Source organism: Crocodylus porosus, unplaced genomic scaffold (genome assembly GCF_001723895.1).
Source record: "Crocodylus porosus isolate Cpor-Errol unplaced genomic scaffold, CroPor_comp1, whole genome shotgun sequence".
NCBI lineage: Eukaryota > Metazoa > Chordata > Crocodylia > Crocodylidae > Crocodylus > Crocodylus porosus.
The window spans coordinates 9,849,050-9,876,034 of NW_017728947.1; the positions used below are offsets into that span (position 1 = coordinate 9,849,050).

The 26,985-nt window shown below is 41.2% G+C and overlaps 1 protein-coding gene across 5 annotated transcripts in view; it reads left to right on the top strand.

The window, feature by feature from the left end:
• The first annotated feature begins 2,925 nt into the window (after positions 1-2,925).
• The window catches only part of LOC109321318 (pleckstrin homology domain-containing family A member 7-like), a 186,914-nt gene continuing 162,854 nt past the window's right edge, over positions 2,926-26,985 (top strand). For 2 of the 5 annotated variants that reach the window (XM_019551904.1, XM_019551905.1), the window contains exon 1: positions 2,930-3,296. In XM_019551904.1, coding sequence (XP_019407449.1) covers positions 3,217-3,296 — 80 coding nt within the window. In that variant the 5' untranslated portion in view covers positions 2,930-3,216. Of the gene's footprint in view, positions 3,297-26,985 lie in introns of all 5 variants that reach the window. The other 3 variants (XM_019551903.1, XM_019551902.1, XM_019551906.1) reach the window with 3 other exon arrangements.

Genomic DNA, 26,985 nt, shown 5'->3' on the forward strand with positions numbered 1-26,985 from the left:
CAGCATAAAGAAGAAGAATTTCTTTAAACATCAAGAATTTAAAGCAAAATGGTTGTTAAGCATATGGGTTAATAATAAATCAGTAGTAATGACTCCAGTGGCTCCTGGCCTTGGTATACCGAGCCTTTGTGACCCTCCCCAGCTTATGATTTTCAAATCTTATGGGGGGGACAATCTCATTTTTTTATGGGGGTGGGGCTCAGCCCCCTCCCCAGCTCCCTTGTAATTCGAACCCTGAGTGTAACCATGAAGAAGTCTGAAAAACTGGCCCGGTAATAGGCTCAGTTGCGTAATGGTTCACTAGGGTGATGACATGATATTGTTTGACCAAGTTCTTATTGGCTGAGGCACTCTGAAGATGTGACATTTTCTAGCATCTCTGAAAGCCATTTTTCCCATTAAATATAACATTTTCTGAAATATTTGGTTGTATTGCAGTTATAGAAATCTACCTTATAGAAAAAAAATTTTTGTATGGAAATTCTGTACTTGATCAGAACCTTCATCAGAATTTAGGTATGAAGGATGAATATAAGGCAATCATGCTCTTGTTGCAGACAAAACAACAGCATCCTGGGTTGTATTAACAGGACTGTTACTCGTAAATCAAGGGAAACTACTTTTTCTGCCCTATTTGGCATTGGTTGGGCCTTGCCTGCAGTATTGTATACAGTTTTGGGCCCTGCACTTCAAGAAAGATGTGGTTGGAAAGAGTCTAGCGGAGAGTGATAAAAAATACCCTAGCAAGCATGACTTATGAGTAAAGGCTGAAAGAACTAGGATTATTTTGTCTGGAGAAGAGAAAATTGAGGGAGTGATTTGATAACGGTCTTAAAAGACCTGAAAAACTATTGCAAAGAGGGTGGTAGCCATTTCTCTGTGGATGTACAAGACAGGACTAGGAGCCATGACCTCAAATTGTGGCAGAGAACATTTAGGGAGATTAGGAAGAACTTTCTGACTATCAGGGTGGAACAGGCTTTCTTAGAGAAGTTGGGGAATCTCCATTTCTGGAAGCTTCAAGAGCAAGTTAGATAAAACCTTAGTTGGGATGATTTAGTCAGAGATGATCCTGCTTTGATCAGGAAACTGGGCTGGATGACTTCATGAGGTCCCTTTCAGCCCTATTTTCTTATTATGCCCATTTTTCCCCTTCAGAGATCATCTTGAAATATTACTCTGAAACTTTGTAATCCAAACTTTGTACTGTTGTCTTAGAAATGATGCAAATGAAAAATTGACTAGAAACTTACTGTAAACAGTGATTACTCTTTTTTCATTTGCAAGCTGATAATAAAGTGATTATACATCATCATTCATAATCCTTAAATTCAGCAGTTTAATAGCCTAAAATATTCTTAGCAGCCAAAGCAAGATGATTAATTGTTCATATGTTTCCTTTTTCAAAACTAGTAAAACAAGAATGGAAATATTTATATAGGCTAGGGACAGACATTACACACAAACCTATAACAGAACAGATGTTCAGTTCACATAAACCAGTTTGAAAATGGCTGAAACCGGTTTGAGATAAACCTGGTTGAATTTAGTATCAGACTTAACTGATTTGGGTCAAACCGGTTTATGCAATGTCTATCCCAGGCCCCTTGCTGGTTTAAGTTAAACCAGACTCCCCCACTATCCTGGCATGCTCTCTGGGCTGGGTGGGGCTCTGTGCTGCACAGCAGAGTTGGCCCCTCCCCTCTGCACCCTGGCTGCAGCTCTGGCAGAGACTGCAGGCATCTGTCTGGCTTCCCCTAGCATACCACATGCTGGGTATGGTCTGTGCTGTGGGAGACTGATTCCTTTCTTGGAAAAGCTGTTTAAGGAGAGCTTGAACTAATGGAGAGAGGCTTTGTATTCTGATTGGGTGACAAACACTCTTATCAATTCCCTGCTCATTGGGTGAGGGGATGAGGCTCCCTAATAAGTGTCCTGCTGGAGCCTGGCCATGCCCTTCTCATCTTAGCAGTGTGGAAGGGAAGGGAGGGCTGCTAGATCTAGCACTCCCCTGCTTGTAGCCTGAGCCACTGCAGGCATGTACCTGCATTTCTGGGATGTCTGTCTGGTTACAAACTAGTTTAGCCCACCCAGGTTAGACTAATCTGCAAAGATCGAATCAATTCAGGCTCAGGCTTTTTGAATGTCTGTCCCTAGCCATTAGGACAACTTATTTATGAAATGTAATGTAAATATTATTCTATGGTTTCAATATGCTGAGCATAGCCATTGTGGTGACACAGTGAAGAGATTTACTAACATTGATTTGTTTCTTCTCTTTTAATTCAGCTTTTGTTTTCTCTGTCAAGGAGTACCCTCCCAACATCCCCCCCACAAAAAATTGTAAATTAATTCCCTAGTAAATATTTGTAGCATTCGTTTTTGCTACAATGTAGTAACTAGTTAATATGCTTTGTATTTAATTTAGTGAAACATTTTTGAAGAAAAGACAACTAATTTTGTTTATATGTTTGGTAGTTTAAAGAATGTTATTGTGATTTAAAAAAAAATCCTCTATTTATCTTAGTTCTTTTTTCTTTTTTAAGCAGAGGGAGATTCACTTTCTCATGCTACTAAAATGTATAGGTACACTGATATGATTGATAAAATGATGATATAAACTGTAGCTTTTCATTGAATTGATCCTTTTTTGAGATTTAAAAATAAAAAAGGAATTCAAGGTCATAGGCATTGTATGCATTTGCAAGGGAATTCTTGTCATGGAGCTAAAATCATGTTTCACCTGCAGTCTTGATCTTCATTAGCTGATAGGAGGGATTTGCAGCATTGGCAATAAGTTCTGCTGGTTGCTGGCTGCTTGCCAAACCAAGGCTGCTCTTTAAGATAGCAGGTCTCTCTCCCTTTCTCTTTCTCTCTCTCCCCAGCTTTACTCACATGATCTTTGCAAGGAAAAATGTACTGTAGGATTTTATGTCAAGTTAGAAAAGACAAACTATTCTTTCTCTTTTCTGATATGATTGCATGTTTGTAATTTTGTAGCATATGATGTCACGAGGGTGTTGGCTTTTAGGAATTTTGCAGTTGAGAAGGAAGCAGTGGCAGTCTGTATGCAGTCAGAATTTTAAGACCTTTCAATATGCATTCGGTTTCTCTTCAGTTAGGTCCTGAACAAGCTTATAGATGGATGTTTGTACTTAATTCTTTAGTAAAGGCTTAGCATATGGAACATGAAACCAATTTAAGTGGATACTATATATGAAAGCAATGTCAAGTCCGTCTGGTTTTTCAAACTCTGTTCCTCTGCCAGGATATCCATTCTATCAGGTATCTTACAGGTATGTGCATGTTTTAAGTTTTCATTCGGTTAATGCATTTAGTTACGTAAAACCGTACAGCAGCGCCTATCTTTGTATTGACAATTATCATTTGCTTTGTTGTCTGAAAATGTACGAACTTAAAGAATGAGGAAGTGAAATATTCTAAACATTTTGAAGGGTTTGGAGCATGACTGAACTGTTATCATGTTAAGCTGTTTTCATTTTAAGCAAGGAAGTTATATGAATGGTAGTCAAGGTTTTGTTTGAGATCTAGGGAGAACAAAAAATGTTTCGAGAGCACTGCAGCTTGGAACAATTAAGTTGCAACCACAGATTTTTTTTTTTTTCTAAATGGTTCATGCCTTTCAGTCATTTACCGGTGAGAGATGTTTTTTTACCTCATTGAAAATTATGACTTCTCACATAGATTTCTAGTAAATATTGATCACATGAAACATTTTTGGTGGGAAGCACATGCTGAATAATTGGAATGTATTCACGATTGTGGCTATGCTTACAAAACAGAATAGCCTACGGAAAAGAATTGCACATGTGAAATGGTCATGAATAGGCTTTAGTAGTTACCTTGCATCCAACTGTTGTTTTTTTACGATAAGTCTTGTAAAATGGTTTAATACTGAAAGGATTGAAGTTTAAAAAGATGTTAAGTCATTCTTAGTACTGTTAAAAGGCTGCAATATGCTGCATAACAATTGAAGTAAATGTGTTACTTCTTAGTCTTCAGTGGCTAAAAGAGCTCAGGTTTCTGGCACACCTTAGGGAAGGAATGCAATCTTTTAAGTCAGAACTCCCTGCCTCTTTATGCTGCAAGAATGACAAAAGGAGTGAAAACCTGAGTTGAACTGGGAGGCTCTGTGCTATTACTCATCTTTTAGTAATGTGTTTGAAGAATGGTATAGGAGAGTAAGTTAATTATTAACTTGCTCATGCCCAGAAAATTTACCCGGCAAAGATTTATGTATAAAATATGATTGGGCGTGATGGTATCAGTGTTTCATAAAGAGTAATGATGAACATAATTCATAAGTACATTTGTGCATGTGCAATTTTATTTGTTGAAGAAATTGTTTAAACACTTTCCTATGTGATTTTAAAAAATGGTTACCATGTGTCTTGTATATTTTGTCCTTTTTTCCTGCGTCATCAGAAAATCCCTTTGTAGCACTTCACATCTACCATGCCTAAAGGTGCTACAAGGTCAGAACATTAGAACTACTGCTTCCTCAACCTGACAAAGGGTGTTTGTACCCAGAAGCTTGCTAAGAAGAATTTTTCGCACTAGTTGAGTTGGTCTAATAAAAGATATCAGATTTACCCAAAGAACCTTGACTACTAGAATCTAACACTTACAAGGCTCACTAGTGATGGGAAGTTACTTCCACTGCCCAGATTTAGCAGAAGCTATCAAGCTTTCTCTTTGGTTCTAACCTTTTCTTGCTACATGCATGGAAAATCTGGTAATTAAGGGAGATAGCCTTTTGTTTTTTCCCCAGAGTACAGCCTATGCACTCATCCTTGTCATAATTCTTTTGTGCAAATTTATCAGTTCCTGTTGATTGGAATGGGTGATTCACCCAATATCTAGTATAAACTGTAAGGGTGATAGTGATTGTGATGAATGTGCCGCTAACCAATTTTCAACACTATAACTAGTGACAGTGAGAAAAAGGAGACTGAGTCACTGGATTTCATTCCCCTTTTCATGAACCTTTGACTTTACACTTCTAATACCTTACCCCTTGTAATATATTTCCTTTGTATTTTAATTCAGATGCTATTTTGTAAGTTTGATTCCTTACATAAAGGTTACTGTTATACATAATAAAAACACCTTTAAAGAGGTCCATTAAATTGTATTTGCATGTGTTTTAACACATCGGTTCAGCTCCACAATTCACTAAATCTTTTGCAGCTTGCAACCAAGTTTTTCTTGGAACACTCACAAGAAGGGCTTCTTACAAATACACAGACATTGTCAATCTTTTTAATAGCTAGGGCTGCCAAGTTGTGCATATGTGTGGAGGCATGTGTGTGCATTTAAGAGACCATCTACAGTGTCAGATCGCTTGTTTCAAGGTAGTGAGTTTAAAACTGTCAATTCCCTTTCCAAGGAATAATGTAGATTATCTTTGGCTGTGTAGATGGATTCCAGTTATGCTGTTATATTTAGGTTTTTTACCACTCATGCCCTGACTATCTGGGCACCTTCCAGATTGGCCAAATATGACCAATATTTATTAAATGTGGCTCATATTCTTCTCTGAGCAAACCTGTGTGTGTGTAGTATGGTTTGATTCTTGCATTTGTATTCTCAATGTTTTAATAAAAATGACTATGTTGTTCCATGTGCTTAGGTTTGTAATGGTTCAATCAAATGAGTATGCCTTGGATTTAGAATAGAAGATGATGAGATTTGTGACATTTCCTGTAGTTTGTCCCATGGTTTTGGACTGTCCCTTAAAAAAGTTTTTTTGTTGTTTTGCTTTGCTTTTTCTCTTCATCCTTCTGGTAGCTAGTTTCATTGGCCCTGAAGAGCAGACTTGTCGGTCACTGAACTCACCTCAGAGTTGTGCAATCTCTTAGGTGGCAAAGATACATTAATGATTCTAGACCATGGGTGGGCAATTATTTGGGCCTATGGGCCACATAGGCAGTTTTGGGGAGCTATTTCAGGCAGGTCAGCACCCCCTTCCCCATAACAGATCACCAGACCTGGAGCCTGTGGGCCCTGTGTCTCCTCCCTGCCGCTGCTGCTGCTGCCAGTCAGCAGTAGGAGCTGAGCACATGGCCCTGGTCCACCCCATACCCACCCCAGACTCACCCTGGCCAGAGCAGACCAGCTTCAGATCAGCTGGGACCTGCACGCACAGCCCTGGCCTTGGCCTGCCCTGGACCTGCTCTGGACCAGCCCACGCATGATGGGTAGTGGTGGCTGGGCAGAAATTGCTGCTGGGTGCAGGGGAAAAGCAGCCTCCCTCCATCACCACTGTTGGGCCTGACTTGCTGTGGCTGCTTGGAACCCATGCCTAGGCAGCCTGGAGGTGGTGCTGGTGGCAGAGAGGAGCCACAGGGCAGCTTAGGCATGGGCTCCAGGCAGCCACAACAAGAACAGTCTGGCAGAGGTGAGGGGGAGTCAGCCACTTTTCCTCCATGCTTGGCAGCAGCTTCTGCCTGGGCACTGCCACTGCCACTTACTGTGGGCGGGCTGGTCCAGAATGGGTTAAAGGCAGGCTGGGGTTGGGACTGTGTACGCAGTTCCCGGCTGATCCAGAGCTGGCGTGGGGCAGGACAAGGTCACGGCTGTTCACATGAGTCCCCACCAGTCTCCAAAGGGCTGGGGTCAAGGCTGGCTGGTGGCAGCAACTGGAAGGAGCCGCCCTAGTTCTACTGCGTGGCTGGAAGTAGCCATGGGCCAGATGATGCCTGGGTCAAGTGGGACTGAGGGACCCACTTTGGGCTGGTCAGAGTCCCTCCATGGGTCAGATCCAGCCTGTGGGTCATATTTTGCCCACCCCGGTCTAGTTCATTGACTACCAGAATTGGGGCAGATTTCTGACCAGTTAGCTGTAAATGGTAACTTTGTGTTGCTCAGGAGTTCAGCTTTAACTCTTGAACCACACTGCAATTTACAGAATCTTTATAGAGCAGAGTAAAGGGCATTTGGGTGATGAATTTTGAGATGAATTACAAATTCCTTATGGTTCAAGTTTTGTTTTAGGAGCCCAACTAGAGGATTCATTACATTTGGCACTCTAGACGCATTATGAAAAGAGAATCTTTTCCCCACAGAATCTATGGTCTGTGAAATACTGATATATATTTTCAATTTCTGAATGCTAAACAGGATCTCATATAGAATGCTAGCAGTTTATAGTCCCAGTATTTGAGAAGTAGCCTTAAACTGCTTCTTTAATTTTAGTTTTTAGGGACAAATTTGTTATCATGTACTAGGTATTTAAGACATGGAGCTGTCAGAATATCCTGGCCAATTGAACTTGGGGTTTCTGAAGCTGTTTTAACACTTTAGTAATGCAAAGCTGCTGGAGTGTCCACCCAGATCCCAAATGCAAACCTGGGTTTTCATCTTTTTGTTTTCCTACTGACTAGATTTGGTAGAATGCGTAGTAATTGAAAAAATTTATTGATTACCTTTGGTTGTTTGATTTTCCTGGTCATAATTCAGGGAAACTCGAGAACAAAACTTTTTCCTTTCTCAGAAACTCAAAAAAAATTGTGCTTTTTTTGACTGTCATTGTTCATTTTCCTCAGTTGGATAAAGACCACAGACTGCCTGTAGCAGGGAAGCCAATGGCCTCCCATTGTTACAAGCTACTTCAGTGAAAATAGTATATTTTGCACCCTCAGGAGATACTTAAGAGGACAAGCGTGGACCGACCATGTTGGCTGTGAGAATCTAGTGACCTTATTGAAAATAAATGTTGATAAACTGCTCTTTTTCAAAATTGTTTTCTTGTTTTCCTGAGACAGATCTTATTTGCCAGCCCTAGAAAAGGTTGAACTTTTAGTTTAGAAGAGTATCAGTGCAAATCACTTTCAGATATTGCCTCTGGTTCAGATTTTGTTGAGATTTAAATACAGTAATGTTATTAAGGAAAACAACTTTTATGGTACTTAATTTCTTGAAGAGCCTATTTCAGGTTAATCTTAGATTATCAATTAAATGCATATATTCTCAGAAAATTTATGTACTATATGGGCTACAGCTGTAATTCTAGGAAAATGCACTACTTATATTCTTCATACATAGCAAAAGAGGGCTTGAATTCTTTATGTAAGTGCCAGATTCAGCTCAGTCTTGACTTCAGTATCTGTGCAAGTATCTGTGCCTCCATAATATTAATGGATATTTGTTAACAAAAAAAGACCTGTTGCAGTCATAATATTATTATGGTATAATCATAGTATCATAATAGCATTGATAGTAATAGCATATTCTGAATTTGAGGTATTACTTACCAGGACCCTGGGCTAGCAACAGTGACAAGAAGGCGAGGCCATATTCTATCCAAAGGGCCAAGGGTCCTGAGCTCTTCTCAGGGATCAAATGCAGAGCATGATAACATTTCTCGGCTTATCAGGGATGCTTTATTCTTTCATTTAACTAAGCCTAAAGTGCTATCAGGCATTTATGGGAATCAGAATCCCACCTCTAGTCAAGTTTGCCTCATGCTGGCTTTAAAGGAAAGGAGTATTGCCTGTCTCAGGATTCCTTTGGGGCCAGGGGCATTGAGTGCTACTACTAATTTGTCTGACCTTAGTGGTAGGGTTACCACATGTCCAGGTTTTCCCAGACATGTCTGTTTGTGGGTTCTCCCATCTCCATCTAGGCAGTTTTTTAAAATATCAACAAATGTCCAGGATTTTCTCTGCCTTTGCTCAGCATTGAAGTTTTCCCTGGAGCTTCCTGGCTTGTGCTTGGGTCTGGGGGGTGGGTGTGAAGGGTAGGACGATTGGAGTCTGGGGCATCATGTAGTCTGTGCGCAGTCCCAGCAGCTGCAGGCAGGTAAGGCCAGAGCTTGGGGAGTGTGTGCATGCGGTGTGTGAGGGGGGTGGAAGCCTGCTGGCACCAGGGCTGCAGCAGGTCAGGAGGCAGGGGAGGTGTTCTGTCCCTCCAATGGGGGAAGGGGGTAGAGAAGGTTCTTTGGTGGCAGCAAGGAGTGATGTGGGCAGCAGTGTTGGGGGGGAGCAAGGGGCTGTGGGTAAGGGGTGAAGGGCACTGTCAGGGCTGGGGGGGGTGGTTTGGGAGTGAGGGGCAGGGGCAGAGCATGGGTATATCACTGTCCCCCCCAATCATAGCACCCCTGTTTTGAAACGAGAAATAAGGTAACCCTACTTAGTGGAAAATGATGGTTCCCTCAGGAGAAGGGGCTCTAAGTTTTTAATTCTGTGAATCAGTTTTACCCATGCAGTTTTTTAAACTCCAGAGACATAGGCTATACCCTGCCTTATCATGTCGAATAAGCAATCCAGTTGTAAGAGAGTGACAAACTGGTAACATGGAGTTGATAACTACAAATGGAAAAGGGAGAAGAATCAACATCAGGGTACATATCTGAAAGGGATTTGTTTTTTCCTGCTCCTGTTCCTCTGAAGGTGGGTCCCCGCCCCCCTGTACCTCCCCCCGTTTGCCTAGTTGGCAAGCTCAATGTGAATTAAAGTGTAAAAAACAGTCAGTTTAGCTAAATGGCAGTTGCCAACTATAACAGTGTTTCTCAACCTGTGGATTGTGACCCAAAAATGGGTCTTAAGAGTATACAAAATGATTGTGAACAAATTTAAAAAATTGATCAACAGACTTTAAAAATAGATTCACCTTTAAAGGAGAAAAATGTGGGAAACCGTGGCACAGTTCCAGCATGCAAGGGGCTGCTTGGGGCTTCGTTTACCCCATGCACCCACCCCTTGTCCCACATATTGCAGGGGCTGGGGGTAGAGGGCAGTGGGTTGGGAGTGAGAAGCACTGGGTCAGGATTGGCTGTCAATGTTTAAGTGGGGCCTGGTACAAACAAAGTTGAACTGTAAGACAACGGAAAAAAGTAACTGAAAGATACCTTCTTGTTTTGTAACACTGAAATTCACCATTGTGCTTCACTAATGTAGTTATTCATGATTTTTCAGAACTGAGAGCAAGCGAGAGAGAGAGAAAGAGATTAGTTTCATTTTCCAGTATTTATAATCAGTTTTCTGGTTTCACTAGCAATCAATAATACATGTTTGACAATGAGACAAGGGGATAAAATATCCCACTTGCCAAAGTAATACAGTAATAAATAACGCAGTTTTGTAACACTTCTTGTATCTTTGAGCAGTTTAATTCAGTCTTTTGGCTAAGGTGCAACATTCTCCTGTGGCCCTGATCCAACCAGTGGAACCATATCTTCCAGCCTCGGGGCTCACCACAGGTGTGGAAATTTGGCAGCAGGAGACTGGTGTCAGTGCTAGTTGCCATAGGTGCCAGAGCTGCAGTAATTAATATTACCACTGCTTGTCCCACCATCACATTTCCAGACTCTTGGGGAGTCCCATAGGCCCAATGAGTTAGGCACCATTGCTTTATAGTATAGTTAGCACTATACCTTATTGAGATGCAGCTTTTTTTTCAATGCTTCATTTGAAATCTTGTTTTCAAATCTTTTTGTTGCAGAATGTGTAAAATTGTACATACATGTACATCTCAACAGTTTTTCCTCTTAACAAAGTGACCAGGAGTTGAGATGCACATAAGCATTGTTCTACAGGATACATAAACCTACACAACAAAGAACATTTGTGTGGAATTAGTAGTAGTTTAATGTTAATAAGACCTACAAAATGATGTATTTATTTTAAAATGCCAAAAATGGATTCTTGTGCTTTTTTTTAAGTACATAAATATTTTTAGATGAGTGAGCTAAAACTTTTCCAGGTATTCCCTTTTTCTTGCTGTGCTTTAGGGGCTCTAGTGAAGAAAGGTATTATAGATTTAACCAGGTACTCTGTTATTTCTGAAAAGGAGTATGTGAAAGTGTGATTTAATGAGAGGGGAAACGGGAAGTTAAGCAAGATGGCATGGCCTAATGTGACTGTTCCTGTAGCAACATTATCAATTGCTTACCTGGGAAAAAATAGCATTAGGTAAGATGCTTTTTTTTTTTAAATATTATGTGGTAAATCCCCTCTAGCTCTCCCCCTTCTACCTCTCCCTCTGTTTAATAAGGTTAAGCAAGGTGTCTACTTCTGTTCTTCATTTTTCTTTCCATCATCACAGAGAAGTAAGGCTGGAAGGGACCTCAAGAGATCATCCCATCTGCTATGTGATGCATCTTAACTAGAAATGAAGAGAGCACAAACACTATTTGAGCAGCTTGGAGATGCAGCATGCTGGCCTAGAAGGGAAAAGGAGCTGGGTGGCACAGCAGCAGCACTGCCAACTCTCTAAAGCTAAAAATAGCCTGGGCAGGGCTATTTTTAGGACCCGAGTTAGGTTGATCTAAGTGTAATGTCTGCACGCACCCTATATGTTGAGTTTTTCAAAATTTCCAGATTCATTCTATGAATGTATGCCCCCAAAAGAAAAGGAACTATATTACAAGCATCACTGTACAGTGTTTCATGCTTAATGGCAGTTTACATAAAGAAAACATTCCCTGCTAGCATGTTCCATGGGTTAAAACAGGGTTGGGCAGTTATTTGGGCTGGAGGGCCACCTAAGGAGTCTTGGTGAGCTGTTGCAGGTCCAGAAGGGTGGTGCTGATCTGGCCCAGTGTGGGGCAGGGTGGATGGGATGTGGCCACGAGTGGTAGGGGGAGCAGCACCTGGGAGCGAGATCATGGCATGGTGACAGCCTGGGGCAGAGCCATGATCTGCTCTCCACAGGCAAGGACGTGCAGGGAACAAATCTCAGCTCTGTCCTGTGCCCTAGTTCTGCACTGTCACCATCCTACAATCCCAGTTTCAGCCTCCGCCCACCTGTGCTGCTCCCAGACACTGCTTCCTACCTGCCTCCATTTCACCGACCCAGCTAAGCACACCCTGTCTGTATGGGTCATGGTTTCCATAGAGACCCTACCTGCCCACCTGCTGTGTCTGATGCCTCTGACAGTGGGTATGGGGTGGATGGGCTGGGATGCCTGGGCAGCAGGGCTGGATCTGTTGCCAGCAGCAGAGATGCTAGCAGCATCAGCTGGGCAGAGTGAGCTGCCACCACGGGGACAGCTGGGAAGCTGAGTCTGGCTGCTGCACCACCCTGCCCTGCTGCACACTTAGTGGCCTAGGCTACCCTCCATGCCTGGGCTGGGCAGGGCTGAGGGACCTTCTGTGGACCGGATAAAATGCCTTGACGGGCTCAATCTGTCCACTGGGCTGTATTTGGGCCACCTCTAGGTTAAAGGAAACTGAGAAGTAATGTAACTTGTACAGCATTTGGTTGATGACCTTGAAAAATCTATGCTGTGGAAACTAATTGCATCTGATCAGGTCAAACAAAATTAGAATCCAAGTATGAAGTTTGTATGGAAATCATTTGCAGCTTGCCCTTTAATAATATTGCAAATTAAGAAGTACAACCTTAAATCAAAGTTCATATTGAAATTCAGATGTGAGAATATTTTAAAATGTCATAAAATATTGTGTATTAACATCAATTGACAATAGGGAAATTCTGACAGATGGTATGATGTGTATTGTATTTGTAGCAATATTAACTAATCATTGAAATAATGAATTATTTAAATTGATTTGTGTTTTTTATACTTAGTGCCTCTCATTCTTCTTTACATTTCATTTATTTTGACCACCATGAGACTGATTGCTGAAATTGAGTTATTTGTCACAGGTCCTATATTTCAGATGAGGAATGTTTCTAGATGAAAAATATTTGTAATGGGAATTCATATAGAGAAACCAAGCCTAACTGAGCACTTTTAGTTGAAATTTTGCATTATCTGTATTGGTGTAATCAAAGTTCTTGATATTATTTTAAATTCATTCCTCTGCTTCCTTGCACTCTGCCATGGAAGGGATCCTGAACTAAAATCTGTGCGTGAAATAAAGTCCATTTTTCTGTAATATACAGTTTGATCAAATGATTGCAAATACAGGTAGCACAGGTGTTATTTTGTTGCTAGTGTTCTAGTGATTATAGCAAGGTTTTTAGCAGCTTTTTATTTTTTGTTTAAGGTGTCACCTGCTCAGAACTTCAAATAGGAAATAGTAAATTCTTTACTGAAGGCATATTGTTATGCCGGAGGGGATTTTAATTGCAAAGAATTATCATCTTAGAGAATATGTGGGAGGAGAAGGTAACAGTCATTGCTTGACTAGTATTTTTCCTCCAACATGTCAGTGTGGACCATGGCTTGCCTCCTGTAGCTAGTGGCAAGAAACATAAATTGGAGGGAACAAAAGACTGGCACAGATTCCTTCCCATTCCCACTTTCACACCATCCTCCATCCCACCCACACCTCCCTGTATCTCTCCTTACTTTTCTTGCTGGTTCTTATTAAGTATTAGTGACAATATTACACTTCTCTCTGCTTTCAGAAAGGTAGCTTCTCCACTACAAAAGTGAGCCAGAAGACATGGGAACTAGTGGACAGATGAGGGACACAAATGCAAAAGTATGTGCTTGTGGACCTTTATTTTAGCCCAAATATTGATTTTTCTCCCCCCCCAACTAAATTTCAACCAAAATTCTGAATTGTTGGTCAAATTTTGTCTTCTTTCTATCCAGTGTTACGTCTGACATCACATGGATATCGCAGTCAGTGTAATTTAATTTTGGAAAAAAGCTGAATTCCTGATGTTTCTTTCCAAAGACTCTCCATTACCTCACTCTGAATTTTGACAGCATCAGGATTCTTCCTGTCGCTGACAACCATGTGTTTTACTGGGGAGTAATCTTTGACACTCCTCTCTTTTACCCCAAATGTAAATGGTATCCAAACTTTGCTGCTTCTTCCTCTGTAACGTTTCTTTTCTATTACATCCTTGTGTTTATCCCTCATCTCTGTTTGATTATTGTAACCTTTCTTTTAAGGACTCCTTCACCTCAATATTACCCTCTTCCAATTCTCTGGAAAATACAGATTTTCAGATATTTGTTGATGTATCATATTCCCCTCCCCTTTAATCTCTCTCTTGGATCTTTTGTTTCATTGCATCACATTCAAGTGACCATCCTTGTTTTTCAGGCACTTACAAGGTCATAAGAATGACTGGGTAAGTATTTTCTTTCATCCTCTCTCTGATGTTGATCAGAAAAGAGGTTTCAGGACAGTTGTAAAAATTCAAATAGTATATCATAGTACGGAAGTTAGTACTTTGACTATCAAATAATTCAGTACATTTTAAACAGAAGCTTGGAGTGATTCCCCTTTTTGCTTTATTTTCAAGATTTTTATGTTTTATCTAGCCCAGTTTGGCTTTAGCTGCTTTTTATGTTTTTGAAGAGGAGTTGTGCGCATATTTTTCTTATTGTTTGTCTAATAATCCCTAGTGCAGCAGAATCAGCCTGTGGGGAAAACAAGAAGTGTAAGGTAGAGCCATAGTCTTTAGTTCTGAACTCTTTGGTTCAGTTTGATTGTACTTTTGTTTTTGCATATGTACACTGTAAGTGGTGGAGATTTCCAGATCGTATGTCAGAGAAGCAGAAAAATGAGTCACAAAAACATGTTATGCAATTGTCTAAGCTATTGAAGAGAAAGAAATACATGCATATTGTAGATGAGTTAGATTTTAATTGGAATTTTTTTTTTAAAAATGTCCACAAACATTAGTATTCTTGTATTTCTGTGCTCTGCCCTATGATAATAAAAGAGTAATAGATTTTTGAATGGATAGCTTAAAAGATGCAGTAAATCTTTATTGGGTATTCAAGGTCATTCTTAAATAATAATAATAATAAAAGCCTAATGTAGAAACTTTATAGGTTGTCTTATATTCTCTCTTACTTTTTTCTGGCATGCCTCAATACCACATCTTTTTAAATATAGAACATTCAGTACTATGGCCTGAGTCAATCAACTTGTTGAAAGAACATGTAACTTTCAGATCTTAATTCAGAATTGTTGGAATTAAGAAAAGCAGTGATGATCTATTAATACCTGCCAAGAGTCTTTTTACTTTATTCATTCAGTATCAAAGTGTTTCCCTCCTGTGGCTTTATTGCTGCTGTATGCTAAGCCTGCCTTCTTTCAGAAGGCTGGAATTTTTTTTTTAAGTTTGCCATGGGATTGCTAATGTAAATTTTCCTTTTGCTTTTCTGTATGGCACTTGAATTCATTCTTTTGTATTTAGCATTGCATTCTATTCTGCCCACTCCACCCCTGCTAACTCATGATTTGCTACATTTCAGGTTCCAAAACTTCACAGGGGTCAAGCCACCTTAATTTTCAGGACATCTGATGCTAAAAATTGAGTTGACTAAATATCATAGTTTTTCTGGTTTCCAAATCTAGCTTTCCCTGTCCCTTCTGCTAAAGAAGCTATTGACTGTTGGGCTTCTTTGTATTTGAGCAATCAAAATAGGCTTGGTAATGTTGACAATCTTGTCTTATGTCGTAGTGCACTGCTTCAGCACTTGGATTATTAAAGGCATTTGGAAGGGATGTTTCAATTAAAAACGCATTCTCATTCTTGGGTGGACTGGTGGAACATTCTAGAAGCAGTGCGTGTTGATGTGCTTTGTCCATTTGATTGCCCTTTCTAGACTGTTGGAAGACTGAGCTACGAAAGAAACACAAGGTGTGCTTTAGTTCCTTTTAGCTGCAGTAGCAGATAGACCAGAAACCAACCCCTGCTTTATCAGAACAGATAATTTTGTTGTGCTGCTACTTTAGTTAAGGTTCCTTTTCTTCATTTTTCTCATAATTTTCTTGGTTTTTTGTTTTTTATTAACTGAGAATCTTAGTACTCTTGGTTTGACAAACTGTAAACCAATTGTATCAAACATAAGGCCTCTGGAGCTGCTGTATCCAGCCTGCTGGGCTACTAGCAGGCCACCAGAATTTGTAGGGGCTGGCCAGGAGGGAATGCCCTGCGGCAGAACCTGGGGCCATTGGGCTCCAATGGACATGTTGATCAGTGACTGAAGGGTGAGCAAGTGCTGGCACAGCACTGCCCTCCTGTCATTTTGCCCATAGCCTCTGCCATGGACCCAGCTCCTTAGCTGCTGGTCTTGATGCTGCTGCCACCTGATGCCCCGAGCCAGAGTCAGAGCCATTGCCACCATGGCTAAGTACAGACAGTCAAAAAGCCTGAGGCTGATTTGATTGTCTTTGCAGGTTAGTCTAAGATGCAGAGATCAAACTGAGAAACACGTGGACATACATTCACTTTTGATTCAGGAAATGCAGCCACATGCCTGCAGTGGCTCAGACCAGAAGCCAGGGGGGGCTAGAACATGGTTCTTTGTCACTTAGTCAGCATGAGTTATGTGCTCAGCTCCTCTTCCTGCTGCCCTCGCAGTCTCTGGCAGTTGCAGCACAGAAGCAGGACTCTGTAGGGTTGCTCATCACTTTGACTTTCTGCTTCCGGGTGCCTCTGTGTTTTGTAGTCCACAGTTGAAGCCAGAAGTAACTTTCAGTAAGTTTAGCAGGGCAGGGCAGCTCTGTACTCAGGGGAAGTGGGGTTTAACCTCCCCTCCCTGGCCCCAGACCACAGCTGGGGTTTGCTGGTGGGGGGGTGGGCAGCCGGAACAGTACCTGCCTCTTTCCCCCCACCCAAACCCTTTTCTGCTGGAGCAGACAACATAGCCCAGCCCAGGGCTGGAAAGCATGCTAGGATCCTGGGGGACTATGTTTTAACTTGAACGAGGAAGGGATCTGGGACAGAAATTTCATAAACCAGTTTGACCCAAATCAGTCAAGTCTGGTACTACATTCAACCAGGTTTATCTTAAACCAGTTTCAGCCATTTATGTGCACTGAGCTTCTGTTCTGTTACAGGTTTAAATGAGTTTCTGATTACTTAAACCGGTTTATGTATAACTTCTGTCCCTAGGCCCCGTGTTATATGCAGGACCTGTTGTCTCAGCATAAAATACATATTAGTGACACCAACACTAGCTCTAGCATGGAGTACATGGTGGTGGTTAGAACTCCTGCTGCTTTTACTTAGAGCCACCCTGTGCCCTGGGCTGGATCCAGCCCGTAAAGAGCCTTGTAGTCCTGATCCGTCCTGGGGCAGGAGGTGAATTTTGGACCTCTGCTGTAAACAAAGACCAAAAGAAACTGAGGTTCAAAGCATGTGCCTTTTGCCCTATTGTGGTTGTGTGCACATGGACACGCACACACACTTACTTTGCTTGGTCATTCACCTTTTCATTTTGTGATATGCATATATGCATCATTTTCTATCTACAGAAGCAGATACTAGCATTGTAATAGCCTCCAAGCTCCGCTGATGGAGGAATCATTAGTATCTAAGCCTTGGCTCTGACATGAAGAACTCTTTAAGTTCCTGCAAATAAGACTCTGCTCTGACCAGTGAAAGTTGTAATAAACTTTATAAAGTTCATTTAAAGCTGTTGGTGTCTATGACTGGAGCCAAGGCGTAAGATTCTGGTTACTATGAATCTGTGAAGATCGGTCTGTGAATGTAAATGCCTAGATACACGCATGGTGGCCTTTGAGAGAGCCAGTCCTTAAGATCCATACTTCTAAGGTTCTGCAGTATGCAGTTCAGCAGACTAAAAATCAAATGGTTACCTGTAAGACTTGAAAGATAGAGCCAGAACAAAGGATTATATTGAGAGCCAGGGCTGTATTAGGAATTTTGCATTCTGTTCTAATTCCAAGGCCATCTCATTCATGCTTGAAACCTTTCTGTAAACATCATGAGCCATTTGATACTTCTTCTGAGCTATCAATTTCTTCTGGTTATGTAGTGATTACAGTGGTTCAGGTTCATCATACCTATATACCTGGTATAGTGTCATTTGGGTAAGGGATTCCTTCTTGAAGCACAAGAGGGGTTTTCTTTGTTGCTTAAAGGCAGAGAAAAGAAAGGTAAGAAAATGGGGGCTCCAGGGAGTGTAGACAATGAGTAGGGAGGGCACAGGGCGCATGTACCCCCCCCCGACAGGCAGGCGTGATCCAGACCACATTTGCTACAGCCATTACATGGGAGTTAATGTTACTGCCCAGCTGTTGATTTGTACATGGAAATGCTGTTGTGTGAGTAAGGGGGAAGACAACATTAATCAAGGCCTTATGTGGTGGCTCGACGCCCTGTGGGCTAGATCTGCAGGTGAATCATTGTTCTAGAGAGACACTTTGTGACCCAGATAACCCACCTCCATAGGCTGGATCCAGCCAAAAGGCTGTATGTTTGATATCCCTGCCTTAAGGAATAGAGGCTCGAAACTGAAGAGCACTATGACAATTCTGGATTTTGGCCTTTCAAGCTAAAAGATCACTGAAGAAAGGCAGGGGCAAAAGGAGTCCTGTCCTAATAGATGCTATAGAAACTATTTGTGTCAGAAGAATCAAGTCGAGATCCTTTATTTGTGCCATGCATGCTAGTCTATTGGCTTTCCAGACCTACATTTGAGTTCAGATATTTAAACTTAGCTGGATCCCTATTGAGTCTAGCAGAGCTGTTGGTCATACTTACCCCAGAAAGGGCTGGAAACTTCATGACAAGAATCAGCTAAGTAACAGTCCCTTGAATTTCTGTAAGTAAAAGCTCCAACTCAGCACTCTATGCAAAAGGACTTGCTAAACTCCTAAATCCTTTCTCTTTCCTCATCTGCATTCAGTGATTTTTTGAGGAATTATTTGCAATCCTACAGGAATATCCTAAAGATGAATCAGAGAAAGTGCTTTCTAGCCAGCAGTGGCATAGCTGTAGGGGGGTGGTGCATAGTACACTGAATTTGTCCTTTATTATTTCTTCTTGCAGGCAAGGGCTGTATGCAGTCAGCTTAAGTGGTCACTCTGGACTAAATGACATTTTTTTTCTATGTATTTATTGCAGTAGACAATGCCAAACATCAAAGTTTTGTTTTAGAGGAGGAGTGGGCAGTCAGACTGAGGAAGTAATTCAATTCCTCAAATTAGAAAATTCTGAGGAAAACTAAATTTGTTATGCATGTTCAAGTCTGGACGATATCAAGGTGAATCTCACAAACAGTTTATCTATGTCTGCTTGTAAGTCCATACATTTTTAATACATTTGCAAGGTCTATATCCTTTTTTTGGAAAAGGTACAGGAAATAGTATTAAAGTTCAAGAAGCAGTTCTGCTCTTAAGTGGAAAGGGCTCTCTTTTTGTGTTAGTCCACATTGTCTCGTGCTGCTGAGGGGGCCAGGTTGCTGCTTGCAAGTCTACCCTGCCCACCTGTTCCAGCTTGCTTATGCCAAAACTGGAAATGCCGTGGGTTAGCTACTCCGGTGGCATATGCCTACACCTTTTCTTGAGAGTGCCCCTGGAACAGCTTCATTGATACCTTTCTTAGTCAGGTTTGCACAAGTGGGGGCAGGGGACCAGGGCATTTTTAGACCCCTTTTTAGTAGCATGTTTGGTAGTGCTGGGGAAACAATGTAGACATGGTTGGTTGCAACAAAAGGGACAATATAAGCAAAACCGAAGCTTCTGTTCAGTCAATAATTGCTTGAAGTTACCTGAAATCTTTAGGATTTTCCATGTTGTTTGTACAAGTATACTCTTGGCCATCTCAGTTTTTATCCCCTTGTCAAACAAAAGTGTGTTTAACCATGATGCATTAAAAAGAAGGGTTTAAATGAATATTTGTCCTTTGGTGAGCAAGCCTATACTGATGCTAGTCTTTGGTCTAGTACATGCTTAGCTCATAAAGTTCACTTTAGAAACCAAAGGTAAATGTTCCCCATTTCTTCTACCAGTTCAAAAATCTTATTTTTGACCTTGCCATTACTTTTCCTTAGGTTCCATCTCACTGAGCTATGCATCTTAGCTTCCTTAAGTAGGTCCCATAATGCAGATATACATCTAGACTGAATATCTTCTACAGGAAAAGGAATAAAGATCAGGCAGTCATATCCCAACACCTGTAAAATTGGGCTACATGCTGCTTTGCAGAAGGTGCTGAGTATACTTTTGTTTCTGTTCTGGAAGGGCTTAGAATCAGCCTCTAACTAGAAATACTCGTCCTGCTGTCTGGAGGGAACAGTACTGCCTGTCAGACTCCAAGAGTAGGAATGTGCAGAGGCCCGTTGAAGAAGTGAAGGGGACTAACCTCTTACAGGAATTCAAGGGGACTGTGGCTGCATTTACACAAGCAGTGGACTGTGAAGTTGTTACTGCGCAGTCATTTAATACTTGCATAGCCAAGTACTAAATGACAGCGCAGTAACTGGTGTTACAATGCAATACCACCCCCCCACAGTTTTTTTCAGATGCTACTGCGCAGTAGCAATGAGCAGTAGCTTGTTATTGTGCAGTAGCTTGTTATTACTGTGCCGTAGTGGTACATCAAGGTTACTAGCCTGGCAACACTACTGCACAATAGTGTCCTGTGTAGATGCGCCCTGTTTGACATAAATTCTTTTTGTCCAGCTTCCAATTTTTTCCTTTAGACTAGGGACAGAAATTATACACAAACCAGTATAAGTGATTGGAAACTAGTTCAAATCTGTAATGCAACAGAAGTTTAGTGCACTAAGGGTGCTTACACAAGTTACAGAGCTTACCTGGTCAGTGGCTGCCTCTGCAGTGCTCCACATGAGGCAAGCTCTGCCCAGGGAAGCCAGTACCATACTCCCACCCTCTCCTGCTGGCCCTGGCCCTGGCCAGCATGCAGCTGTTCCCAGTGCAGGTACAGCTGGCTGGGCTCACTTTGTCACTGAATGGTGAGGGGGAAGCACAACAGCACCCAGCTGGCTGCAACAACACTGGGAGCAGCTGTATTGGAAGATGTGCACTGGCCAAGGCTGGCAGGGCTGTTCTGCTTCTCTTGCCTCCAGCTGTGGATGCTGCTCCTACTTCTGCCCCTGCAGTACTGCTCTGGGTGCACAGGCAGGAAACTTCAATTGGGCAGATCCTCCAACCATGTAGAGCTCCAGCTCCCAGCTGCCTTCCACCTGCCCAGCACAATGAGCAGTCACCTGCAGGTGGGCAGAGTGCGAGGAAGCCAGCCAGCAGCTGAAGCTGGAGCTCCATGCACTGGGCAGGAGCCACCCGGCTGAAGCTTCCCGCCCACCTGCCTGAAGTAGCATGGCAGGCACAAGAGCAGCAACTGCAGCTGGAGATGAGGGGAACAGAAAAGCCCTGCTGGCCTCGGCCAGTGTATGCAGCTTCTGCTGGGGCTGTTTCCAGTGTGGCTGCAGCCGGCTGCATGCTGCTGTGCTCCCCTTGCCTCCAGTGATGATGATGATGACTCCCAGTTCTGCCTCTGCTGCGCCACTCTGGGTAGGTAGGCAGGGGTTGGGGAAGCTTCAGCCTGGCTGCTCCTGTTGGAGGTGAGGGGAGCAGAGGAGCATCTGGCCAGTTGCAGCCACACTGGGAACAGCCCCATCAGAAGTTGAACACTGGCTGGCGCTGGGGCTGCCGGGAATGTGATATGAGCTCCCTTGACAGCAGTGAGTGGGGTTCGGCCCCATACAGAGCTCCACGGATGTAGCTGAAGGCTGGATCCAGTCAGTTGGCAGGCCAGATCCAGCCCACAGGCTGTATTTTGCCCACCTCTGGTCCATAGTCACCTGTAAACTGCTTTCAAAATGGCTGAAACAGGTTTAAGATAAACCTGAATGGATGTAATATCAAGTGTAACTGATTGAGGTTAAATTGGTTTATTGAAGTTCTGTCCCAGATGTCCTCCAGATTCAAGTTAACTCACAGTCCTCCAGCATCCCAGGATGCTTTGCACCTCCCCAGTAAACCCCCTCTTGCTGCATGGACAGGCTAACCTTATGCCAAGCTGTGTGCTTCTGCCCAGCAGGGAGGCATGCTGTAGCACCCCCTGGCTTCTGGTCTAGGCCACTGCAGGCATATGGCTGCATTTCTGGAATCAAACATGAATGTCTGTTCATTTGCTTATCAGTTCCATCTATGCAGCTTTGACTAACCTGTGAAGATTGAATCAATTCAGCTTTGGGCTTTTTGATTGTCTGTACTTAGCCTTGAAGTCTAAGTTGGATGTTTTAAAAAGGGGCACTGGGTGGAATTTAGATGGGTTAATCAGTTTTTATTTCTTGTACCAGTGTTTGGCAGGTATTATTTAAATACTAGTAGTGTGTGGCACTGTACAGGAGGAAAATGAAGGCAGTCATTAGTCCCTGCTTTCAACAGTATGTTCTCTATTGTTAATCACTAGATCAAAATTCTGAGTACTAGTGCCTATGTATATATAGTTATGTATTTAATAATCATTTATTTTCATATATGAAATATATGACTGAATCTGTCAGCCACTATGGGAAATCATCTAGAGGAAATTAGCATTCACAACTGTTCTGTTCTTGGTATTGCAGTTCCTTTAAATTAATTCCTTGAAGGTCTATTTTGAAGCTGGATAAGATTAATTACACGTTAGTCATGAATGTGTTGGCCAAAGGGGATTACTAGAGAAGGAGGCAAACAAATGGAAGATGTATGAATGCACTATTGAGGCAAATACTTCTGCAGGACAAAAGGGCAAAGAAATTGTGAATTCAATATTAGAAATGCAAAGAATGGGGAGCACTTTGCGAATTTGTTCCATTCTTTCACTATTGCTTTGTTGAAAAGAGGCAGGTTTGTGCTTGTATTTTTTGTCACAGAGTATTAACTTCAGGGTAAATGAGCAGAGGTTGAAAATATACATGATTTTAAAGCTATTCTTCTGCCTTTTTTATTTTTTGTGGTTGCTAGTTGCTTCTTTTTACTGTGTAACACACTAATCATCATGAGTTGTGAGGTTTTTTTGTTTTCTTGCAAGATTTCTACTGAGAATCAGGTAACAATGACTTTAGAAGTTAATTCTTTAGAATATGAAGTGGATACTAAGATTAGAATAATTTAATCTTACTGTATTATCTGGAAACTCTTGTTTCTGAAAGCAAAAACCAAATATTAAAATCCTGCAAGCTTTAGTGAGGGTTTTTGCTGTTTTTTTCTGCAGTTAATGTTTTCAGTGTTGTGTAACAATAGCAGCAGAATAGTCCTATATACAGTACGAAGTGTGATAGTCCTAGATATATTGCCAAACAAAAGAGCTTTTAGATTTCAGCAACTAATCTTTAGTTCATTTTTAATGGAACACTTTCTAAAAATGTCGTTAATATTTAGGTTCATTTCTGCAAAACAAGTAAACTTTTTGATAAAAGCGTACAAAGAATGCAGCATAAAATGTTTTATGCTACAAATATAACCTGAGATTTATAATGAACAAGGTTTGATTTTCAGAACAAAGCAGAGAATAGTCATGAACTAAAATGAGATATTTTTTAATTATATAAGTAGTAGTGTCTGTATGTATGGCTTAATAGATGTACTGTATGTCAAATTTTGCACAGTGATAGCCAGTAAAATGGCTTTTTGGAACAGTGTTCTTACATTTGAAATATCTGTGGATAGTGTGATTTCAAGTAATCATCAGGTTGTAGGCAGTGTGGAGATTTATAACAATCTTTTTATTCAAGTATGTGAATTTCTGGAATAGCTCATTTTGCGTGCTGTAAAGCCGCGGTTGATTTTCACAGGACTGAGACCACCTGCAGTTAAATTCATTCAACCTATTGAGAAAGTTTAAAACATTTTAGAAATAAATCTGTTTGCAAACAAAAAAAAATGCAGAGATGCTATAAGCATTATCTTAATTTTACCATGGGTTATTACTGCTCTTAAAGCTAATGGCAAAATTCTGATACCTGCCTAAAATGCATCTTAAATTGTGACTGCTTTGCTTGTTATGCACCAGAAAAATCCATATTTTTGTTTTTAATTGTTGAAACACAATTCACCACACTTTCACAGAAAATGTGTATTGTGGCAGCAGTAGTGCACACTTGTCTTTCTTATGTCATGTCTCAACCAACACTCTCAGCAAGCAACGATAGTATAGGGGAAGGTACTTCAGTCACTGTGGCTAGAAGGTCTTGGATCTTTTTGCTGTGGTCCTGCTAACTGATAGCACTTGTAATATTTATGATGTGGATACTAGGGGTTTGCAAAGTGGGCCATATTTGATTCGGGTTCAGCCCGATTTGGGGAACAGTGATTCTATTCACAGATTTGGATCAGTGTCCCGATTGGATTTGGTGGAATCCAAATCTGAAGATTCAGTGCTGATTTGGAGAATCAGCGATTCAGCCATAGACACAGCTTTATATGTTTTTTCTACATACCTCAAGGTACTCATGAATGCTGAGATGGCAGGGTGGATGGAGCATCCCGTGGACTGCAGGGAGGGGAGGGCCATGTGCTTGGTGGTGGACCTGGAGATGCACTGGACACTAAAATTAAAGGGTAGCTCGTGAATGTTGCAATGCTTTTGACAGCATCCCACAGGAGCGCAGGGGGGCTCCCTGGATGCTCAGCAGTGAACCTGGAAGTGGGCTGCGATAAGCCATGGGGGGGATCCAGGGTGCCCCCACAGACCCAGGAGGCACCAGTCACCAAACCGAGCCAAGTAAGCTGGGGACCCTGCTGCACTCCCGTGGGATGCTAAATCTTCCCCAGCATCTCAGCATTCACGAGCCATCTGGTACCTTGAGGTATGTAGAAAAAACATATAAAGCTGTGTCTATATATCTGAATTGTCGAATCTCTCTGAATCTAATTAGAGACTTCTGATTCATTTTGGAGAGATTAAAGGGGCTCCTGATGCGATTCAGAGTTGGAGAGTCGGCCGCCATATTGGGCTGAATCTCCTCCAAATCGAATCAGCAACTGAAGCTTCATACAGCCCTAGTGGATACCACCTTAAGAAACTGAATTAAATATGTTAATTCTTTATGTAGGTAGGCTTTTATACAGCCATTAGGTGACTGACTTTCCATGTTTACTAACCTGAGTTGGGTTCAAGCTGATGACTCAGAATAATTCCCCAGAGCTATCTAATCCTTCTGCAAGATTTGGTTTAATCAAAATTAGTGATAAAATTCCCTGTATCATTTGATCACAAGCTTCTATAATGCAGTTGCCCATCCAAATGAAATAAATACTGGTCATGCCCATATGTTATTATTCACATGAATGACCTTCAGCAGTTACATTTTAAAAGATGTAGAATGTCCTCAAAGTACTTTTATTCTAACTTTTGATGTTCTTCTTCAAAAATTTGCTGTATTGTACAAATGCCATATGCCTTTGTAAAATACTGTGTAGCTTGGAAAGAAAATGAGCATTCAGCATTGCCAGACCATAAACGCAGATAAAAGAAGGACAACATAAGTACAGAGGCTAAGCATTGATATCCTCCCACTACTTTCCCTAGCCCTTTTTAACTGAGGGTGAAATTTTAAATTTTCAGAAATGGTGTGGAGTTTTCTGGGAATGATATGTTCATTTTCTGTAAACCTTTCTTAGTGCATCCAGTGAATCTGCGAGCCTCCAATTGAAATATTGGTGATCTTTCAGTATAAAGTATTCCAGATAACCAAGAATATGTAAAACTATAGACATGAAATGTTGGGAGGAGGGGGTGGCTTAAGTTATTGTGCACTACTTTCTTTCATCTCAGGATTATTATGTATTTAGTGCATTCTATCTCTCTCTCTCTCTCTCTCCCAAAAAAAAAAGGTATGAACCAGCTCTTCTGGGATGCAGTTCAACAGTTGTTAGCTTATAACAAACTGGAGTGTTTGTGAAGATTTCTGTTATCCATATAAATTGTTCCTTTATTGTAAATATCATTACCTTTAGTTGTCCTTCACTATACTGCCATTAATAATTACACAGGTTTTTTTTCAGATAGTTGCAGGTGGCTATATTCCATGCATGAAATTCATCCTTCTCCTTTTGGTGTATAATAGTCTATGCAGTCTCTTAGTTTTTGCTGCTGCTCTTTAGATTTTTGGCAAGTTGTTGATACCTTTATACTGTTGAGAGTCCGGAGGTGAACATGGCATTTCAGATATAATATCGATGACAACAAGACACTATAGTCTTATTGCTTAACTGAAAACTGTGGTGACTTTTCTTCTGTCCAAAACTGCACTGCAAATATTTGTTTTGCTTCTTTCTGTCAAGTATAGTCTGCCTTAGCATTGTCATTTCCCTAAATATCTTCCTCTTGTTGAATCTCTAAGTTTCAGATTTTTTTTCCACATATATATTTTTTGGACTGAATTGCATGTTATTTCACATCTACAGTATATTTCTGACCACCCTGCATGCCTTCGTTTTCCCTTTTTGGTGATGTTCCTAGCTTAGATCCAATATATTTTGCCTATAAAATCAACACATTGTTTTACATTCTACCTTCCACCCCAGCTAACTGCTAAAATGCCTACATTTTCAAAGGTGATTGTTGATTTATTTTGGGAACTTAATCTCTGACACATTTAGAGGGTCCAATTTTTGGAGGGCAGGTGGTTAGAACCACTGGAAATGAGGCACTTTTGTTATGTCACAAGTGGGGTTCCTAAAAATCACTAATTGCTGCCAAATGTGGTAGTGACTCTAAGTAGTGTAACTAGGGGTGGGTGGCTGGGGCACCAGCTCTGGATGGTCACTAAAGGGGGCATGAGAATTGCAGCTGCTGCTGGTGCCCAAAGTATAGAACCTGCTTGCTATGCCTCTGGTGGCTCTTGAGTCAACCAAGTCTGGTTCTATGATTCATGGATGTTTCTTCCCTTGTCAGCTACGGACTGATGTCTTAATCTGCCCCAACCATACTTTCTTTTCAGTTTACTGTTTAGATAAAGGGCACAAGACAGTTCATAGTATCGCCTGAACATGCACAAAGAAGATTATGTGCAATCTTTATATCTGTATGTTTAAGTTTCTCTCATGGGTATAGAGGGATTATGTATAAATATCAATTATGTGTTCTAGATCAAAGTATATAGGAGCGGAAGGGTCCTAAATAATTATTTTAAAACATTTTATTAGTATGTATGTATAAATTCACGAAGTCTGAGTAGCCATAGATTTACCTGGTGATGTTAACAGTATTTGTGGTCTAATCAAACCACAAGACCTTTTGTTGAGGACTATAGTTAAAGTAAGCGATATCCTAAATTGTAAAGTTGTTTGGCATCTGTAGTCTCTTAACTTTATTGAA